The 20,924-nt window shown below is 40.1% G+C and overlaps 4 protein-coding genes across 4 annotated transcripts; all 4 read left to right on the top strand.

Moving 5' to 3' along the window:
• Nucleotides 1-743: 743 nt before the first annotated feature.
• On the top strand, nt 744-3,963 carry hoxa13b (homeobox A13b). Its single transcript, XM_086312025.1, has 2 exons — nt 744-1,435; nt 1,667-3,963. The coding sequence occupies exons 1-2, from the start codon at nt 802-804 to the stop codon at nt 1,903-1,905; spliced, it is 873 nt and encodes a 290-aa protein (XP_086168151.1). The 5' UTR covers nt 744-801; the 3' UTR covers nt 1,906-3,963.
• Nucleotides 3,964-7,514: 3,551 nt separating this feature from the next.
• hoxa11b (homeobox A11b) lies at nt 7,515-10,648 on the top strand. Its single transcript, XM_086310000.1, has 2 exons — nt 7,515-8,988; nt 9,955-10,648. The coding sequence occupies exons 1-2, from the start codon at nt 8,388-8,390 to the stop codon at nt 10,185-10,187; spliced, it is 834 nt and encodes a 277-aa protein (XP_086166126.1). The 5' UTR covers nt 7,515-8,387; the 3' UTR covers nt 10,188-10,648.
• Nucleotides 10,649-14,154: 3,506 nt separating this feature from the next.
• On the top strand, nt 14,155-15,881 carry hoxa10b (homeobox A10b). Its single transcript, XM_086312023.1, has 2 exons — nt 14,155-15,010; nt 15,593-15,881. The coding sequence occupies exons 1-2, from the start codon at nt 14,236-14,238 to the stop codon at nt 15,865-15,867; spliced, it is 1,050 nt and encodes a 349-aa protein (XP_086168149.1). The 5' UTR covers nt 14,155-14,235; the 3' UTR covers nt 15,868-15,881.
• A 2,339-nt stretch (nt 15,882-18,220) lies between these two features.
• On the top strand, nt 18,221-20,116 carry hoxa9b (homeobox A9b). The gene is made up of 2 exons (XM_086312024.1): nt 18,221-18,776; nt 19,254-20,116. The coding sequence occupies exons 1-2, from the start codon at nt 18,263-18,265 to the stop codon at nt 19,490-19,492; spliced, it is 753 nt and encodes a 250-aa protein (XP_086168150.1). The 5' UTR covers nt 18,221-18,262; the 3' UTR covers nt 19,493-20,116.
• Nucleotides 20,117-20,924: the final 808 nt, after the last annotated feature.

Genomic DNA, 20,924 nt, shown 5'->3' with positions numbered 1-20,924 from the left:
AACTTGACCTTGGCCCTCCGGCTGCGTCTCACTCGCATGAGGTAGAGTGCAACCAAATGCGCAATGTTTGTTGTATTTTGTGGACCCCAAATTTGTGTTTGCTAAACGTGAGAACGGTTTGATTTTTGATTTATTTCATAAAATGCATTAAAATATATCCTTAAGAGATGTGCTTACAGCTTTGTTGTTTGTGTGTGTGTGTGTGTGTGGGGGGGGGGGGGGGGGGGGGGGAGTCTGTCATCCTAGATTTAGTAAAAATCTGCACGTTTTACTTAAAGCGCATTCAAAACATGTAATGTTTGCAAAACTGGTTTAAACCCCACCAAACACTGGGAGTGTGGAAGTATTATTTTCTTTATCAGTCAAGTTAAAACATGTTTCATTGTACGGGCGCGTGTGCATACAACTTCGCAGGGGAGAGAAAAAAAATCAATAATCACTTACTGCTTATTTCAAACAGTGCGTTACACAGTAATAAAATATGACTGCCTCCACACGAGGTTCATTCGGTGTGAGACTCCAAAAATCGTTTCCGATAGAAAATAAATGCCTGCGGGTCTTGTTGGCAAATACTGGATGCACTGACGTGCGGTGTCTTCTCAAACTCAGAGCCTGATCTGCATTATCTCGTGTCAAGACGTTTATCGTCTCCTTTGCATATCACGTGCTTGGCCCTGGCCAATAACCTTACGATCTTTACGTACTCAGGCGTGTTGGTATCGTTACTCTGCCCGAGTCCCTGTTTGGGCTCAGTCGAGGGGATTTTGAAAAAGAGTTGGTCGTCTCAATGTAGGGAATGCTATGACCGCCTCATTACTCCTCCACTCGCACTGGATTGACCCGGTGATGTTTCTGTACGAGAACGGTTTGGATGAAAGAAGCAAGAACATGGAAGGATTTACCGGAGGCAATTTTGCTGCAAATCAGTGCAGGAATCTGTTAGCGCATCCAACCTCACTGGCGCCCAGCACCACCTACACTGCGAGTGAGGTGCCAGTGTCTGGCATGGGGGAACCTGGCAAACAGTGCAGCCCCTGTTCTGCGACTCAGAGCTCGCCCAATGCATCTTTGCCCTATGGATATTTTGGCAGCAGTTATTACCCTTGTAGGATGTCACACGGCAGTGTTAAAGCGTGCGCACAGCCTTCTGGTTATGGCGATAAGTACATAGACTCATCGGTCTCTGGTGAGGAGTTCTCTTCTAGAGCGAAAGAATTTGCTTTTTATCAGGGGTATTCCTCTGGCCCTTACCAACCCAGCTACTTGGACGTCCCTGTCGTACCTGCGCTGAGCGCCCCATCTGAGCCAAGACACGAGTCTCTGTTGCCCATGGAGCCTTACCAGCCATGGGCCATCACCAACGGTTGGAGTGGTCAAGTTTACTGCACCAAGGAGCAACCACAGTCAAATCCTCTGTGGAAATCCACTTTACAAGGTATTTAAGTTTTTTTTTCTTCTTTTTTTTTATTTATTCATACAGAAATATGCAGTCTTTGCCGGCGTGTGTAATTAAACTTGCAAAAACACGTGCTTGCAGGGCTTATATATATCAGGTTGTTTTTTTCCCCACTTCATTTTGCGTTTGGACTTTTTAAAAATATATTTGTTGATGCATTTTTTTTCATCAATCCAGCAAATTAACGAACTGATGTGCTTTATTTCCCAGAAACTATCTCTGGTGGAGACAACTCTGTGCGTCGTGGGAGAAAGAAGCGTGTGCCATACACCAAGGTGCAGCTCAAGGAACTGGAAAGAGAATATGCCACCAATAAATTCATCACCAAAGACAAAAGGAGAAGGATATCTGCGCAGACAAACCTGACAGAGAGACAAGTGACAATCTGGTTTCAAAACAGGCGCGTAAAGGAGAAAAAAATCGTCAATAAATTCAAGAGCTCCAGTTAGCTCGGAGGATGGTGAAAGGTGGACATAGATGCCCTTTAATCCGAAAAAAGAAAGCAAAACAAAAAGAAAGAAAAGAAAAAAGAAAAAAATACCTGTGCTATAATTTATTACTTTATGAACGCTTTTGTTGTCGCCAGAGAGGCTCTGTTTTGTCCTGCACATTTCCTTCTCCTGTTTTAATTGGAACCAGCCTATACGGCCTGTTGACAGAAGATCGGAAATGATTTTGGAACACGTTGACCAAGGCAATTGTGCGTGGGATGCTTTAATATTATTAACCAAAGACATTCTGCTTTGAAAAAAAAACTAAAAGAAGAGAAGAAGAAGATACACGCTGTCCGCTCACGGGCCTTTCTTCTACTTAATACAACACTGAAATCAAAGCTGAATCACTAACAGTGAAAACATTTATAGACAGTGTAATGCTAAATAAAAATGTCACTGCATATAAACAGGCCAGGCTCAGGTAATCACGGTCAAATTCACATATTAATTACAGGATTCAATTCTTCACACACGTTCTTGGCGGCTCGAAAAAAAACAAGGTTAAAAAACCATCTACTTACTGAACTTATTGAAATAAACTTTATCCTTTAGTATCAACCAGTAGTTAGGTAAATGTCAAACTCGAGACTGGCTTGTGTACTTCAGTACTGGCCTCCAGTTTATCCGCAATTCTCTCTTTTTTTCAAAGTTTTTCTTCTTTTGTTCAAAGGAATTCTCCTGCCAACGAGCTGATAACCTACATTAATTTCCTGGCTTTCAAGAAAATATAGGCATATTTAAACATGTAAATACTATGACTGCAACATCTATCCTCCCATTTTGACAGCAATAGACAACTTTTTTTATTTTAATAATAAATGTTTGAGAGTGTAATTGTGTCTTTCATTGCTCGTTTTTATTTCTGTCCGGTTGGAATAAAAAAAGAAGAAGAAGATGGCTTTTCAAAATCCTTCTCCTGGTAGAATATCATTTTCAACAATCAGTGCAGTATATTTCCTGTATGTAGGCCAACAGGCCTTTATGGAGAGTCTTGTCGTTGGACTGGAGCCTTTACCATTAAAAGATTTTATGTCGCCATCTAGTGGCGATGTTCCGTCAGCACAGCGCAGCGCGTCTGCTCATCGACTGCAGACATTTGTCTTCATGTCTGTCTTCACACAAGTAATGAGTAAGTGTGTGTGTGTGTGTGTGTGTGTGTGTGTGTGTGTGTGTGTGTGTGTGTGAGAGAGAGAGAGAGAGAGAGAGAGAGAGAGAGAGTAAGAATGAGAAAAAGGGAAAATCCTCGTTGTTTTAAACCTGACAAACAAGTCTATTATTAAAGTGTGTCGTGTGCCTGATTGATCAGCTAAGGTAAGAGTTCAACACAATTGTTTATCTCATTAGCAATAGCATTTAATCAATAGCTTTAGCATATCGTTCAAATATCGTAGTATTATGTAAGTACATTTTTAAAGACACATCTGACAAATATGAAGTCGTGGCAAAGTGAAATAGGGATGTTAATAATTATAATCACGCACACACACACACACACACACACACACACACACACACACACACACACACACACACACACACACACTTCGTATATATATATATATATATATATATATATAATGTATTTAAACTTTGAGTTTAAATACATTTTAAATAAATTTTTCATTCAATTCTTCATATCGCCAAATAATATTCCTGGGCATATTTTCTATATTATTTTTAAAAAAATTCTTTTTATCTATGTTATAAAAGAAACAATCCAATCAACCCTTTTTACTTCAAATTATATTTTAATAAGATTTTTTTTGTTTGTTTTTTGAAGTAAAAAATACATTTGTTGAGTCGTCATTAAACGATAATGAGAAATCCCGTCTTTGAAAAAAAAAAGTGGCCTGAAACTGTTTTAATAGGCTGCTGATTTATTAATCATCATCAGATTTAATAATCGGCAGCATTACACACACGCTGACTGCAACCCAGAAATGTTTCTATGTCGAATTCATAAAGTAAGAGCGCGTAACCAATCAGTTCGTTAACCTCTCTTCACCTCTCGCTCAAAGTATTGGGCCTCAGTAATCCAATATCACAATTACCTCAAAATATCTCATTTCCAAACGAGATCAATTAAAATTCTGCAGCAGCAAATTGCAGGTTAAAAAGCTCATCTAATAACTGGAGGAATAAAAAAAGTGTTGTGTAAAATAAGACTGCGTGACTGAAGTAATATAAGTCATGCTATTAACTTAACCGTGCTGAAGGCCTGTGAGGCCGGTTGCTCTTTTTTTCTGTCCGGTTATATTTGAAGGATGGACCTGTGCCATAAAAAGGAGCATTTTTAACGCTAACCAGGCAGCACCCTCTGGTGAGTGTCACCCTCTCTTCTCAGTCACATTGTGCCGTCCAGGGTAACAAACAACACTGACTTTATTGTCTATTTCAGAGTTTCGTCAGGATACTTTCTAACACCGCTCATTATTTCGAAATCTAGAAATTGCATTTTACGCATTTTGCTGGCTGGCTTCTTTGCAATAAATGAGGTTGTTTTAAATATTCTCCCACCATGAGATGGATTCAAAATCTTCCCCATGTGTGAATTGTCTACAAGTGCGAGGCTTCTTCTTGTTGGGTTGTGCCATTGCTCCCCCTAACAGCCACACAGGTAAATGCACCTCACTCCAAAACGTCCTGTATTGTGCAGACCTGAAGGTTGCTGCTGGATTAATCAGTAAAAGAGTGAAAACAGGCCTGCTGTTTAGTTTGATTTGAATCTTTAAACTTTATCTTTAAATGTAAATTATAGCGCTTGACAAGGAGGAAACTGGAGCCAAGAACATTTACAAGATAGCCTAACGAATGTGTGGCCTACAGCCTAACTGGCTAAAAATAAGAAGACGGGGGAAAAGACGAAAAGTGAAGCTTAACTCATCATGCTGCACAAAATGACTCTGGGTTTAATGCTGGACGTTAGCACTCTTCTATGTTCTTGTGTATTTGCATAGCTGGATGTTGGCGTTGAAGGTTGTGCAATGAACTTCAGACAAGAGCAAAGATCTTTATTTGTTGCAGCTGAAGGCAGACTCCTGGCACCCACGAGCAAACTGGAATGTTCGAAAGGAGCTGCCTTTTTCCAGCTTTGGATATTTTTGCTTTTCTTGATCAGAGATACGGAGTCATGCCTAAACACACTCAACACTGGATCAAATCCACTGCTCGCATGCATTTGTCTGTCAGGATAATAGGGGCTGAAATCCACACTTATCTAATCATCCACGTGGGATTGATTTTAGCCCAACTGCTGTCTTCATTTGCTAAACTAAAAGATGAACACGAGGCTGAATTTTCGAATCCAGAAAGTTTTATTAAGGCATTTAATTAGACTTTTTTTAAAAACCAAAAAACAAACAACCTATATTCTATTTTATTTGCTCCGACAGATGCACCCAGAGTCCAGTTTTCTGTCCATTTTTAAATTTCATTACAGCAAACATTCAGATTTTCATTAAACTGAAATAAATATCGTACGATCTCTTTGCTGGTCAAAGCCACATTATGAATTAGCCTACTTTAAAACGAGCGCATGACAACTCCTTAGGGGTTACCGATATAGTTTTAACTACTTAAAGAAGACAGAGAGACACGTTTCTAGTAATATTTGGCTATCTTGAAAATCTTTCTGTCCTCCAAATCATTCCCATTTTTTCCTCCCGAGTCATCGTGCATGGTCCAGGCTCATAGACGCAGAGCTGTTGCAAAGTGAGCAGTCTGTATGCTGTATTCATTTAATCCTCGTACATATTAAGAAGTGCTGGAAAATAAAACTATTTCGTTGTTTGTTTCCACTTGAACATTTGTCTTTGAAGGTGAGTGCTGCGTTTCACGTGTAAACAAAAGAGACCCACTCCGAAAAAAATAAATCGAAACACTTTTTTGGATTTGTTTTTAAACTTGCAATGCTCGGTACATAATATTTTAATTTCTGACATGTTGCTTGAGATACACACAAAATGTCATTATCCATCTACTGTTAAAATACCTGTAATATAATCACAAATGCGTCATGAATCAACCATAATATGCAGGTAAAATGTTACTTTACTTACACTTTAGATAATTCCCTCTTTTGAAATCTAATTAGGGAGCAGGAAAAGTCCAGGAGTTAAACAAAACATATGTCGACCGAAAGTTCTCGGCAATCGAGGAAACGTTTTCTTTTTAAAAGCACCCATCATCGTCCTAGCTGCCAGTCTAAATGTGTGTTTTTAATACATTTTCGGTTTTTGTTACATTGAATATCTGCATTCCTTAAAAAAAATCCTTTTACACTTTGCATCTGAGCCAACTTTCGCTTTCTTATGATTATCTGAGCAACGTAAAATCAATCAATCATTAAATATTTTAATTAAAATTTACAACCCACTCGTTATGCTGACATAATACATCATTTTAGTTGTCTAAATGAACATTTTCTGTCATTTCTGTAATGAAATTGTCATTATAGAAAAAATAAAGTGTCCATCTTCCTATATGTATTTTCTTTATATGGGAAACACCTAGAAATCTACTCTCGCAGACAAGCATGCATGTAAATGATTACAGCCTACAGTGAAGCCTTCTCATATCAATTAGTGTGTCAATTTATATTTTAATGTACGGCTTTAACATTGCATGTCCTTTTTTTTTTTTTTTTTTACCTGCATTGAATATCTATTTAAATATAACATGATTTAAGGATGTGACAGACCGATTCACACCTGCAGGCTCGGTTTAATACAGATGCTGCTATAAATACGACGGGACGAATAATTAGCAAAAGAATTTAAACTGGGTGAAAATGTTCGAGACGATTTTAACAATGAAATTAATATTAGTGCCATAGCAATAAGCACACGCAGTCCGTTCAAATCAGCGAGACAGCCACGTGGGTGAAATATTAGAGTCTCTTAATGCTTCCGTGCAGATGACAAATTCACAGGCTTTGATATATTTGGACGAAATTCTAAAATTGGCTGCACAACGGGTTTAGTGATATGTGACACATGTGCCCACTTAGTCAGCAGTGATGACAAATGAAAATGGGTTGGAGTGTGGGAAATCGCCCGTGTCCAAAGGTTTATATTGGGCGTTGCAATGAGAGAACAAGCGATCCAAAGACTGGAACCCCTTCGACAAATACCTCTATTATCCATAGTACATGAACACGTAAATGTCTACATTAAACATATATATATATATATATATATATATATATATATATATATATATATATATATATATATATATATATATATATATATATATATATATATATATATATATATATATAATTTTTTTCAACTTTTACGCAAAAACAAAATCAAAAACAAAAAAACAAACTGCGGTTCAATGTATTTTTGGGGGAAATGTGGTATTAAATAGAAAAGTATGTTTTAACGATCATGGAAATGCTGGTCTGAACAAAAAACTTTACAAATATAGAAATATAATGGAAAAAAAAGCCTCACAGTCTGTTATCTTTTTGCTCCTGGGTGTGAATCTGTGCGGATGCCTGAAAAGCAAAAGTACACAATGTCTCGCATCGCCCCACACTTGGGGACTTGATTGGTCGCCATATAACCAGAGGAGCTATATTAAATCCACAGACAAGAAATAATCCCATTTTACAGGCTTCTAATTTCTTAATAAATTTACGCATGTGTGACTGAGCACCATTTTTTTTTTCAAAACTGGAATCTGTCAAGCTATCAAACTCAACAGATCATCTGTTCTATCTAAATGCTGTCATCTGTGTCTCAAAGTTTAACCCTTACGTGCGTAACCGGGTGTGTATCTTTGCTGCGGACGCGGCCGAAAACCTGATCTTCATCTTCAAAAGCGCTCAGGCGTCTGTGCTGAGGTCGGGGTTAAGGCGAATGTTAGGTTTAAAAACAATAAAAAGAAAGAAAGAAAGAAAGAAAGAAAGAAAGAAAGAAAGAAAGAAAGAAAGAAAGAAAGAAAGAAAGAAAGAAACCAAAAATAAATAAATAAAAAATAAAATAATATAATTGCAGGTATGCTTGGCCTGCGTAAAAATTGATATAATTGAGGGGTTTTCCACCCTGTAGCATGGCACTAATAGGCCTTCAGCCAGATAACCCCACTGGAACAATGAAAATCAGTGTATAAGAGGCTCAGCTCTTCCAGCATATCCAAAATAGTTCTGAGCAAAATTCCGTTTCAGTATTTTTCCTTTTCCACACGGCCAAAGATCGACTTCATAAACTCTTTCACTCATATAACCTACACGTTGAGACGTAGGCTATCTGTCATTTTGTGCCAGTGGTCACATGGCTTTGGCCCTCAGGAATGGATAGAGATGGATCCCCACGTCAGCTTGTACGTCTAAGGATTTCTGCTCCACCAGTCTGCCTCAAAGTGACTGGAGCGCAGCGTCGCGGAGGAACTATGCAAGGATTATTATAGGACGTTTTCAGCCACAGAATATGGATTTTGATGAACGGATCTCTGGCTCCAATATGTATTTACCGAGCTGCACTTACTACGTCTCCGGAGCAGAGTTCTCGGGTCTCCCTCATTATTTAACCCAGAGCCAGTCCTCTTGCCCCATGACATACTCCTACCAGTCCTCAGCTCTTCCACAGGTCCCATCCGTGAGAGATGTGGCTTTCAGAGACTATGGCATTGATACTTCAAGTAAATGGCACCACAGCAGGGGGAGCCTATCGCACTGCTTCGCTGAGGACATCGTGCACAGGGAAAGCTGGACGAGCCCGACCTCTCGGGGGGGAGAGATCCTGGTGAAAGGCAGCCCCAGCGCCAGCCACTGCAGCTCCTCCAACCCGACGCCCAGCTTCTATGGCAGCGTTGGCAGGAACGGGGTCCTGCCACAGGCGTTCGATCAGTTTTTCGACACTGCTTACGGGAGCGCAGAGAACGGCGCAACGCCGACGGCACACGCGACAGACACGGAGAGACACGCCAAAGCAAGCCCAGCTCCTGCGCACCCGGGCTCCGACACGGCGGAGAGCTGCAGCCCCAAGTCGTCTTCCGGCCACAGCGAGGAGAAGCAGAGCAAAAGCAGCAGTGAGTGAACCTGCTTAATGCACAGAGAAAAATCTTACGCCTTGCTCTTAAAGCTTTTTATATGCAGTTTTATAAGCACGTAAGGTTTATGGAGGGCCTGCAGATTTACCCTACAACAAAACTATGTTATAAACGACAAGATCACGTGCTTGGGATTGAAATTGGCCGTGAAGACTTTGGCGTTAAGCTGGTCTTCAAGATTTCCAACATGGCCTCTGTTTTTCCCCTTCATTTGTGCACTTGTATGGACTTTTATAATTACCTTGTAAAACATTTATATGCCAAATGTTAATTTTTATTTTCTTTTTTTTAAATACTACTGACATAACAGCCTAACAGCGACCTAGATATTTTAAACACACCACAGAGCCTCTGCATTGATTATAAGCCATTTTTGGATCATTTTAAGATTTAGCATTCTTGTTTATTCCGCGCAGTGCAAAGTGGAGTGCGTTGGGCGTTTAAATCTGACTCTGGACAAGAGTTTAGGCTTAACCCTGCTTCTTTGGATAAATATTTACAAATTCACTGGATTTGCAAGGCTTTAATGCACCAGCTGCTTTCCATGACAGCATTTACAGTGCTGAAGCTAAAATAACTGCTCTCTACCCACAGCGAGATCAATAGGGAACAGTAAAAGAATACCAGATACATGATACTCTCATGTGTCGTTTAGGCCTACGCCTTCAATCCCCAAAACAGCCAAGATGATCCCCCCCAATAAAGGATTTCCTTAATGGATGTCAACCCCCCCCCCCCCCCCCCCCCCCACTTCACAGATTTCACTATCAATCCCAGCCTTTGTTTACAAGTCTTGATCCTGTAGGCCTGAGTGTAGGGGGAAGATACTTGAACTCCAAAGCTGGGGCTGCTTATCAGCGAGAAATACACTGGCGATCTCACGCGGGTGCAAAGGGGTCCATGTTAATCTTAAGTGACGATCTTTTGCCTTTTGTTGTCTTCCAGGTGGCCAGAGGACGCGCAAGAAGAGATGTCCATACTCCAAATATCAGATCAGGGAACTGGAAAGAGAGTTCTTCTTCAGTGTTTACATCAACAAAGAGAAGCGTCTGCAGCTTTCGCGGATGCTCAACCTGACAGATCGCCAGGTCAAGATTTGGTTCCAAAACAGAAGGATGAAGGAGAAGAAACTGAACAGAGACCGTTTACAGTACTACACCACGAACCCCCTGCTATAAAAAAAAACTGAACAAAGACAGCGGACACGCACCTCTCTCTTTTACACACACATCTATATCATTACCTGGGCAGGAGGACGAGATTTTAAAGTGCCACTCTCCATCAATAATTATTTATACACCTTTAACACAATTTGCTCTATTATTATTATTATTATTATTATTATTATTATTATTATTATTATTATTATTATTATTATTATTATTATTATTATTATTATTATTATTATTAAGCTCGACAGATGTTAAAGTCTAATGGTTGCATGGGGGTGCTTACGCAGAAAACCACATCTGTCTGATTTCCCTTCATTTTATTTAATAATATACATCAAGATGCATTAAAAAAAATCCTATTTTGTTCCACTATATGATTAAAGTTTACTTGCGCACGCACGTGTATCTTTCTGTCCCCTTTAATGGATCTTGATTTGGCCCAATTTTAGCGCGAACACAGATCTTTTGCGGGCCGAAACTTTTGACTCCCCCCCCCCCCCCCCCCCCCCCCCCCCGCCATCTTTTCAGTGTTCCTGTGCAAATACAAGAAGTCTGGGGATTTAAAAACGTTTTTTTTTTCTAGGTTTTGGAGTTACTAACAGACCCCCCTCCTGATTTTTGACACCACTGATAGTGATCAGCTGGTCGAAAAACGCTTGCCACGGCATTGCATAGTTGTGGAATGAGTAAAGTCATAATCTGATACAAATTTGTTCGTCTCATGCACTTAAGTCTGAGATTCACTGATATTTAACATCTGCGCTTGACCCTACTACATGCGCTTTGTCGAGCCCTTGCTCGTAAAAGTTGGATTACTTTCCAAATTCGTCCAAAGGGCAAACCTCTGATAAAAGAGCCTCCAAAAGAAACATAATCCAATATTTTGTTTTATATGCCAGCACGTGGGTCGTATCAGATGCATGATATGTAGGTCTGACGCTTTTTATTCCCTCGTGGCTGGAAATCAGATCCTCTGCAGTTATTATTTGATATCCGTTACAAGGCTTTCATTCATTTCTGGGAGGGGGATGTGGAAAAGCTTTTTTTTGACCTTACATTCCTATTAGGTCAATCTGAAACGATCTTGACACTTTAAAAAATCGCGTAGATCTAATTAAAAAACAAATGTATTTGTTTTCTCATGTGGCTCCACGAAGTGTTGTAGCTGTTACTGGACGCTCAAGTCAGCCTGTGTCAGCCTGAACCAGCAGTAGCACATGGGGTAAATAAAGACACGGAGAAACCCCAGACTGTGAGTACAGTCACCACCAACAGTATCATCATTTATTTATTATGTGGAGTGATTTAATCCAAAGACCTTACATAAGTATGTTAGTACATAAACAAGCTGGGAATCTTACAGGCAAATGGAGGTAACTGCACATGAAAAGATGGTAAAAAAGAAAAAGTGTTCAATGTGATTTTATAATCAGCACTAGGGCCCTGAAAACAACTTGAATAGCCTGTCATAAGCTAATAAGGGCCCTGTAGCCTTCCTTATACCGTGCATCCTGTGAGGCTCCCAGGAATGCCGCTTTGATTGCTGCACATCCTCCCAGTTGCTCCAGTAACTTGGCCATAAAACGCGGATTCGTCTGGAGCGTTTGGAGTGCAGTGCAATAAAGCGTCTGAGACCAAGGTTATTAACTGTGACTAAGGGCCTGAAAAACAACGGCTGGGAGCACTGAAACTTGTGTTCACGGACCTTTCCGGCCTCATTTGTATCAGCATCTTGCCGTGGTAGGAATATTCCGTTGGTGTTGCGTTCCAGTGTGGGCCTGTTGTGTTTGCCCACTGGGTGGCGCTCCTCAGATCAATGTCATTGCCGTGAATTGAGATATGAAGGAAGTTTGACTCGACGTTCAGCCGCTTTAAATATGTAACCACCTCAGGATTTTATTGTTAAGGTAGGCACAGACATACTGTCATATTCATTTCACAGTGACAGGGATGTATTTTTCTTTTTCCCCTTCTCTTCTTGTGATTTAAGAAAGTCTATTTCCCACAACATCCAGAATCATTTCTGTCTGCATATAACTGACCTGAAGATGTTTTATTGTATGTTATCATATAATAATAAGATTTCTGGAAAAGTTCCGCAAGAAAACTGCAGAAAATTTATTTCTGTGTATATTCAATTCAGCAGTTCTCAGGTTGAAATTGTGCAAAGTAATGGGCATATCTAATGCGCATGAAGAAATAAAATCTCAAAGGTTTATATTCCAAACAGTTTGTGGGTCACTAATTTTTACAACACCATACAGTTTTGTTTTATTTTTAAATGTAGATCATACTTCATTTAGTGGAAGAGGATTTGATCATCCTTGGATACACGCTATGGGATCAATACAAATCTTTTAAAAAGTGGAAGCCATGGTTCGTTTGGTTACTTTTGTTGTCCCTTTGTGCGTGCTTTTCATTCGATTTCTAACATTTATTTAATAAAGTCAGATAAATAAAAAGCCCCCTTTTTACACCTAAGTTTTATGTGAATAATAATATGAGGGAATGATAATAATCAGCTGACGCGCAGCACACACTTAGATCTGACGGGAAATAATCCAGAGGGGTTAATGGATATTCTCATTCATTCCAGCAAGACTGCTGCACGTTTGCCGCCATATAAAATGGCTGTATATAAACTGCAGCTCTGATTTCTAGACTTTATGGCTCCAGGCTTAAAGGGAGATAGACGTAACCGGTGTTGTATTTTAGGATAAACCCCACGATAAGCGACATTTTAGGCTGACCTAAATCTGTCGGCCACAAACCCAGCTTCTATTTTTATTTAAAGGCGTGCTTTAATGTATTATTTTTATTTGTATCTTTTATTTATTTATTTGCTTTTAACTCAACGCTTTTTGTTAACTAGTTTTAACTGACTTTGTCATGATATAAAAATGGAAAATAAAAATTAACTAAGATCCTCGATTTGCTTGCTTGGCCGGCCGACTGGGATATGATCCGTGTGTGGTTACCGGAGCACTTTTTTTTTAGAAGTAGTACTTGTTGTTTCCTGAGAAGTGAAATATCTTTATACATTTTGTTTATTTATTCTTTTATTTTAAATACTTAATACTTAACAGCATCTCTCTCTCCATATATATATATATATATATATATATATATATATACATATGAATATATGGAGAGAGAGATGCTGTTAAGTATTAAGTAAAAGTGGAGTATGTGCATATGGACCTTGGTGTTTCTGAAGAAGCAAGGAATAAATACGTGAGAAAATACGGCATCCCAGCGGTGGCGAACATAACAGTAGAATTAACAAGTTCCAATCTGTTAAATAAGAAACTACCTTCCTTGCAGTATTGCCACTATTAGGGGACGATTACGCAAATGCAGCTCCAGGGCATTGTTCAACTGTGGCGCCTTTACTTCAGTGTTCCTGCTCGCTGCCCTTATAAATGCTCAGCAGAGCATCTGCAATAAAAGTTGCCTTGTCGTGATATTTTAATCCATAATATTCACACCAAAACGTGACCTGAAGTTTTGGCATGAATGCGACAAAGTTGAGCAGCTGTCCACTCTGCTATTGGACAGTCCATGAGAAATTTTTAAAAGGTTCTGGCCAATAATATTAACAATCAGATGAGCACACGAAAGCTTAAGAGTCCCTGGACCAAAGAGTCACACACATTTTGGATCCTCGACGCATCCTGAGGCACCTCTAGAACCCCTCATTTTACAGTGCTGTAAAACTGGCCATAAAGCTATGCATTGTACATAATGGTTAGGGACAGCTTTCAACAACTGAGTTTTCAAATAGCAGTTGTTGTGCTGAACTTAAGGCAGGCACCTCGAGGCTTATAGGTGCAAGAGTTTAAGGAGATTTAAAGATTTTACTTAAACCCATCTGATACACCACTTTTCCCCCTCAAAGTTTCTCTTTACTTAGCCTAAAACAAAATATATGACACAGTGGAGATGCCTGATCGGGACTGGGAGGAGTCTGTAGTCGCCTGGTGTTTTAATTGGCTGCAGGCTACAGTGAGAAGCGTGAGTATCAGTAATTATTCAGCAATGTTTTGCACAAGAAATGTCAGCCAGAAAGGGCTATCTTCATCCACCGTCAAATTATACCACAGCGATGTCATGCCCCAACAACCAAGCTGGAAATTCCTTTTTTGTGGACTCCTTAATCAACGTGAGAACCGACAGCGGTTCGTATTACCAAAGTAACAGCGTGTACTTGCCACAGGCGTCGGAATATTCATATGGACTCTCCGGTGGCTCTTGTTTCACGGGGATCGGTAAGCGCAACGAGCCAACGACCCAAAGCGTGATCCCCTCTGCTGCTTCGTATGTTCAAGGAATGGAAACGTGGCTGGAAACGTCGAGATCCTGTCGGGTGGATCAGCCCAGCGCCCAGCATATGGCTCAGTGTTCATTCTCGCCGAGTATAAAAGAGGAGAGCGCTTACTGCCTTTATGAGTCTGATAAATGTCCTAAAGGAGCGACAGTAGATGACATATCCTACTCGAGCGCATCCTGCCCGGGTAGCGGCAACACGGTGCCAGTCCCCGGCTACTTCCGCCTGTCTCAGACATACACGTCCTCCAGGCTCTATCACGATGTCCAGCCAAACATGAATCACTTCACTCTGCAACGACCTGCCCGTTTGGACAGCCAAGCCTCCCAGCCGCCGGCCGCCTCGGCGGAGTCGGAGCATGGAGAGGGCCACGAGGAGGCGCCTGTCCCTGCGCCCTGCGCCCCGGCCAGAGGAGAGGACAGCCGCCTCTCCTCGGAAGGCTCGTCCTCTCCCGAACCAACTGAGACTTGCAGTACGGAGTGTCCAGAAAAGCTCGTAAAAGGTGAAGAGCTGGCATTAGCTGCAGAAATATGGCTAAAAAAAAAGGAGATGCGATCATTGCTTTAAAACGTAAGATTTCTGACCGCACAAATACGCGAGGAAGATTGGTGCTTTTGGGGAACTGTCAGGCACTTAGAAGTTTATCAGAGAGGAAGAAAAATTAAACTTGGCTTATTTAAAGCAGAGATGCAGAGCTATTGTCTCTCTCAAAGGAAAAAAAACTAAACAAAAATCCCCCAAACCCCCAAAAAACAAAAACAAAAAAACAGTGATACGATGTTTTGGCTGTCAATATTAAAACAGACCTCGTGTATTTATTTTAACTGTTAATAATATAATTAACTATTATTTAGGACACACCTTAGTTATATATATATAACTATATTTGCAATAAATATATATATTTGTAAATATATATATAACATTTGCAATAAATACGTATAGTTGATAAATTATTTGAGTGAACATTTTCATGTGTGGGCACTGGCATGTTTTGTTTATGTAATGTTATCCGTTCATGATTTCTAATGAATATGACGTTTGTCACACCTGTTGCCTAATATTTGGCTGATTTTCATTGTAGGGGATGGAAAGATGGAAAGTACGGCTAATTGGCTCACAGCTAAGAGTGGTCGAAAGAAGCGTTGCCCCTACACCAAGCACCAGACTCTGGAGCTGGAGAAGGAGTTTCTCTTCAACATGTACTTGACTAGAGAGCGCCGTCTGGAGATCAGCCGTAGCGTGCACCTCACTGACAGGCAAGTCAAAATCTGGTTCCAAAACAGGAGGATGAAACTGAAAAAAATGAGCCGGGAAAACAGGATCCGAGAGCTCTCCAGCAGCTTCAGTTTCTCATGAGACTGTGCGTCTTTGGCGCCCTCCTTCATCCATGCCAAGGACGCCTGTGCAGACCCCACACCCAACTGTGAGAATGAAAATAGGATCCTACTGCTAACTTATTGATTGTTGGTCTCTTTTGAATGATTTTCGTTTTCATGTCTGGTTTAATTTGTCGTGTTTGTATTTATAAATAGTTACATTTGTAACGCTGATCAGCTGAAAATGCTCTGAATGTGACCACAGTGTTTCAGAGCTTCAGGCTTGTACATATTCTTTATTCAACCTGAGTGAACCATTGGAATTTGCATGCTGGACCTTGGGGAAACTTGTGTTCCAGTTACATGTAGGTATTTGTGTGAGTGCTAAAGAAGCCCAGAGATTTGATTAATATTTGCACATTTTGCTGGTCAAATGAATAAAACCCATCCATGCAACTGCAGCCTTCTTATTTCATTCACAAAACCAGAGCAGGAGCTGCGGGTTGTTAAAACTTTAAAGCTGGCACCGGTACAGCGCAAATGCATTTGTGCTCTTTGTACTTTAAATTGGGTTTTTTTACACTTTTACTGCGTGACGTTCTTCACGGTTTAGGCCTTCGGCAGATGCCTGTTACTTCGTTTTTTTTTGTCCTTGACATTATATCTAAATGTGCCACACAAAGCGTGGAATAACAGTGACTCCTTTGATTGCGATTTTCTGAACTATCTGAAATTGTTATTACGTTAGGTTTTCTTGCATTCAATTTTTTAAATAGTAAAATCCATAATCTAGACGCCTAAGCAATAACGCACTCTGACTAATTTGACGAAAAGCAGCTCCAAATGGGGGGCTATAAAGCCGTTTTGGTGCATGATATCAACTTGTGGTTGCTAACTGCCTGTACACTGAGTTCTTCGCCTTTGGAAAGTTCTAAAATTGTTACTAGTAATAAAACAGGCTACACCTAAGCAAAATTTCACACTTAAAAAGAAAGAAAGAAAAGAAATCAAAAACCCCAGAAGAGGAGAGCGGGCTGTGGAGTGGTTTAGGTAGTCTCATGTTGTTGGGCTATATTATTTCTCCCACAACACAAAACTGCCTTGATTACCTCAGTAAAACTCGTCACATCATGAAAAGTGAATCGCTCTTAATTACTAATTGCATTTATTAATTGCTCGGCGCACACTGCTTCAGAGGCATAAAAGGTATTATTCCAAAAAGTGCAATAATGTGTTTTATGGCTTTGCGCAAAGGGGATAGACCACTTTTTTCCCCTTCTTTTTGGTTATAAAGCCAAGTCCACATGACTACACTTTGGGATTTAAAAAATAATAAAAAGAAACACCAAGTTTTAACCACGTCCATAATTTTAAAGTCACCGCTCTGTATGATTGTGAGTACATGTGTGTAAAATAGCAGTGTTGGAAGCAGGAATATGAAAGAATTCGCAGTGGTATGCGTCCTGGAGAGGGGGAAAGGACAGACAAGGCCTCGGTTATGATCATTGCAGTCTGCCAGTTGCCTCCAAATGCCGGATGCGTCTGCCTGAGCCAGAGAAAGGACACAAAGGCTGAGCTTTATTGGTGATATTTAGCTTAGACAGCCAGGTTGTAACCTTAAGAAAAACAACCCAATTGCCCGTGATAAAAGGGGCCTGGTATATGGCACCCAAATAACCTCATCCCACTTTCCGTTTTAGATTGCCTTCAAAGTGGACCCACAGACACGCAGACGCAACTATGTGCGTTTTGGAAACTGTCCCAGAATGTTTAAATCTTCCAAAGCCTGGTGATTCTTTAATGACGTGTTTGCTGCTTTTGTATATATAAAAAAGTAAAATCTTGACATATTTTATCTGCCGCTACCACGAGCCTAATTTTTGTACATATTAGAAGTTTTATAGAGGTCATTAAAGTATTACAGTCTGTTTTTTTGATGGGGGGGTAAATAACCCTATGATGCTTTTTTATGAATACATACATGCATACATATATATATATATACATATATATATATATTCAGCTGAAGACCTTGTTTGATGTTTTTACAAATGGATACTTTAAAGGATTATTACCCCCGTCCCTATTTACAGCTAGATTTGATTACACTAACATACGCTCTCTTGACAAAATTCATAACGTTTATTGCTTATAAACGAAATAGTTCCCAATAAAAGCGCGGGGATTTGCTATTAAAATATGGTGGGGGAAAATGGTGGCCATTTAGCCGAGCGCTAGGCTGATTTATTATTTATTGTTCTGTCCCACGGTCACGTGTTTGGGGCGCCCTATCCAGTCTTGGGCAAGGTTCAACTTACTGGACGCATTGAGTTTCTAGCTGGCGCACGACAGCAGCAGCTTATCATGCAATGAAACGTTTTTTTCTAAACGCTGCAGGACTGTAGAGTGCCGTTTTCTGACTTTGCGTCTTTGCAATGTCGACTTTGGGGACCAGTTATTACATTGACTCGCGCATTCTTCCCGAGCAGGAGGATATGGCACCGAGGTATTCCTCGTCAGCCGCAGGGGTGGAGCAGGCGGTGGTCACCGAATATGGCGGACAGGAGTCTTGCCCATTGCAGGCGAAATCTTCTATTTTTGGTGGCTCTTGGAGTGCCATCTCGGCCCACACTCCAAACACGACCGCTCCGACATATATACATCACCCTTACCCGAGTGGGGACAGCGATGGCATGTTTACGCGCTCTTGGGCGCTGGATCCGGTCTCTGCGTCCCTGTGTTTGACGGGATTACCATCGACAGGCATGCACTATGAGATAAAACCGGAACCCCTGATTGGGACTGCGGAATGCACAACTTTGGAGACGCACACGCATCTTTTGTCTGACACTGAAAACGGTGCGTCTCTAGTGGAGATTCCCTGCGAAACTGCGTCTAAAGCCACTGAAGATAATCCGTCAGTAGAGGAAAAAAGGAAGGTGGATCCAAGTAAGCAATGCAGGGTTTGGATTTTTATTATTGTCACTCGATGTAAACATTTAGATAGCATAAGCAAAAGGGTTTAATTTTTCGCGAATGTGGAGGATTTGTTTTGAATGCCATTGGCTTGTATCATCTTGAAAACGCGTATGACGCTATTATAAGAGTGCATTGTTTCAAAGGTACGGAGACATAGCGGTCTCCTAGCTGATTAACATCATATCCAAAATAAATAAATAAATAAAATAATAAATAAGGTGACTATGACCCTAATATTCACGTCAGATTCTGCGCATTTTTCCAAATTCGGCAGAAATATTGCCAGAGAAAAACCTCAAAATTGCCTCTCAGCAGACAAAAAAGAATGTCTCTAAAGAAAAAAGTCATACTGTGCGTAAAACGAATAAGCAGGACTTGTTTTATTTTTGTTTTGTTAATTTTACACTAATCTCGATAGCGTTAACTCTCTTGTCTCATGGTTTCCAGATAACCCGTCATCCAACTGGCTTCACGCAAAGCCCACCAGAAAAAAACGTTGCCCGTATACAAAGCATCAAATCCTCGAACTGGAAAAGGAGTTTCTGTTTAACATGTACCTTCCCCGGGATCGTAGATACGAGATAGCGAGACTGTTGAATTTGACCGAGAGACAGGTAAAAATCTGGTTTCAGAACCGCAGGATGAAGATGAAGAAAGAAAACAAAGACCGGCGAAGAGACAGTTAACTGTTTTCATTTTTTCTTTGTTTTTTCTTGGACAGACCTGGGATTAGAGCCTGGTTGGGAGGGGAGGGGTGAGGGGTTGAAAGGGAAAACTGGTGTCTGTCCTTAATGTTCCTGTAACACATGTTGTTGTAAAGTTAGTGCTGTTGAAACAATGCTGGGTGTTTTTTTTCTTATAATATTGAGAGGAACAAGTGTTTTATGAGAACTTAGATGTGTTGTACTGCCGCACACAGATAGCTACCTTAGGCCATTTGTTATTTGCATGGATCTGTTGACTACCTGAATGTCTTTCAGCTACCTATTTGCATTATTTAAGTTATTGTTTTGGTAACTTGATATTGTTTTTTTAATAGTAAGATTTTGATGCATTTGTGAACATACTGCGCACACGGAAAATACCTCATCGTTCTTGATTTAACCTAAAATAAAGTGTAGTTTGTGTAGCATTAAATAAAAGTAGTAATGTGATGTCATTTTTGTATTTAATTTCTCCCAACAATAATACACAAATATAAACCAACATTTAAATTCCTAAATGGTGCTAGAGGATTTTGTTTTTAAATGCTCCTTTGTTTCGATCGTGAAATGTTTTCAAATCCTTTTTTCTCTTTTCTTTTTTCTCTTTTGAAGTTAAAGCTTTTGCTTCTGTTATATACAAATTAAATGAAGTGGGGGAAATGTTTTATTGCAGGAAGAAAACGATAAAAATAGACTTTTACTACAAGTTCTGGGCTGTAACCATCGAGCTTTATGGCGCAAACAACCCAAATGAACCACCGAAACTTCCCAAGCTAAGGTTTGCCAAGTTAGCCATTCTCTCTCTCTCTCTCTCTCTCTCTCTCTCTCTCTCTCTCTCTCTCTCTCTCTCTTTAACTCAAAAAAGTCCTATGCCAAGGCCTGCTGGTATAAATTTGTATTTTAATAATTATCTATGTATTGCAATTAAAAAAGCTACTCTTACGGACGAGCGAGAAATCTTTAAGATATGGTCAGCATTTGATAATAGTCCTTCTCTGCTTATTAAACTGAATATTTATTACAAAGCAGTAAAACGGTCACAATTACGTAAATTGTCCTTAATCCTTAAATCCTTAAAAAAAGAAAGAAAGAAAAAGGAAAAACAAAATAAAAGCGTTCGACTGCAAACAGCAGAGGCCTACCTGTAAGAGAAAGTTAAAAGAGATTATTGTTCCACTTTAGTATTGTACGTGATTTTATTTTTCTTATTTGTCTGCAGGATACTGTGGGCCAATAGTCAGATATGTAATATTTGTCCATTTGCACACACACACACACACACACACACACACACACACACACACACACACACACACACACACACACACACACACACACACACACACACACACACAAGGGGTGGGGGGTGCAAATGGTTCTGTTTTAAAACGTCTAATTACTTTACAGCCACCCG

This window comes from Aulonocara sp. 'chitande type north' Nkhata Bay, linkage group LG11 (assembly GCF_057382095.1).
Source record: "Aulonocara sp. 'chitande type north' Nkhata Bay isolate Kocher_YH1m ecotype deep benthic linkage group LG11, A_spYH_male_GT1.1, whole genome shotgun sequence".
Taxonomy (NCBI): Eukaryota; Metazoa; Chordata; class Actinopteri; order Cichliformes; family Cichlidae; genus Aulonocara; species Aulonocara sp. 'chitande type north' Nkhata Bay.
Note: the sequence above shows the minus strand (reverse complement) of the source record. Positions and strands in the feature narration are given on the sequence as shown.

Coding starts and splice junctions, on each gene's coding strand:
- hoxa9b (XM_086312024.1), top strand. CDS start 18,263: ATGTCGACTTTGGGGACCAGTTATTACATTGACTCGCGCATTCTTCCC. Junction 18,777..19,253: donor AAAAAGGAAGGTGGATCCAA/GTAAGCAATGCA, acceptor CATGGTTTCCAG/ATAACCCGTCATCCAACTGG.
- hoxa10b (XM_086312023.1), top strand. CDS start 14,236: ATGTCAGCCAGAAAGGGCTATCTTCATCCACCGTCAAATTATACCACA. Junction 15,011..15,592: donor TCCAGAAAAGCTCGTAAAAG/GTGAAGAGCTGG, acceptor TTTTCATTGTAG/GGGATGGAAAGATGGAAAGT.
- hoxa11b (XM_086310000.1), top strand. CDS start 8,388: ATGGATTTTGATGAACGGATCTCTGGCTCCAATATGTATTTACCGAGC. Junction 8,989..9,954: donor GAAGCAGAGCAAAAGCAGCA/GTGAGTGAACCT, acceptor GTTGTCTTCCAG/GTGGCCAGAGGACGCGCAAG.
- hoxa13b (XM_086312025.1), top strand. CDS start 802: ATGACCGCCTCATTACTCCTCCACTCGCACTGGATTGACCCGGTGATG. Junction 1,436..1,666: donor GTGGAAATCCACTTTACAAG/GTATTTAAGTTT, acceptor TTTATTTCCCAG/AAACTATCTCTGGTGGAGAC.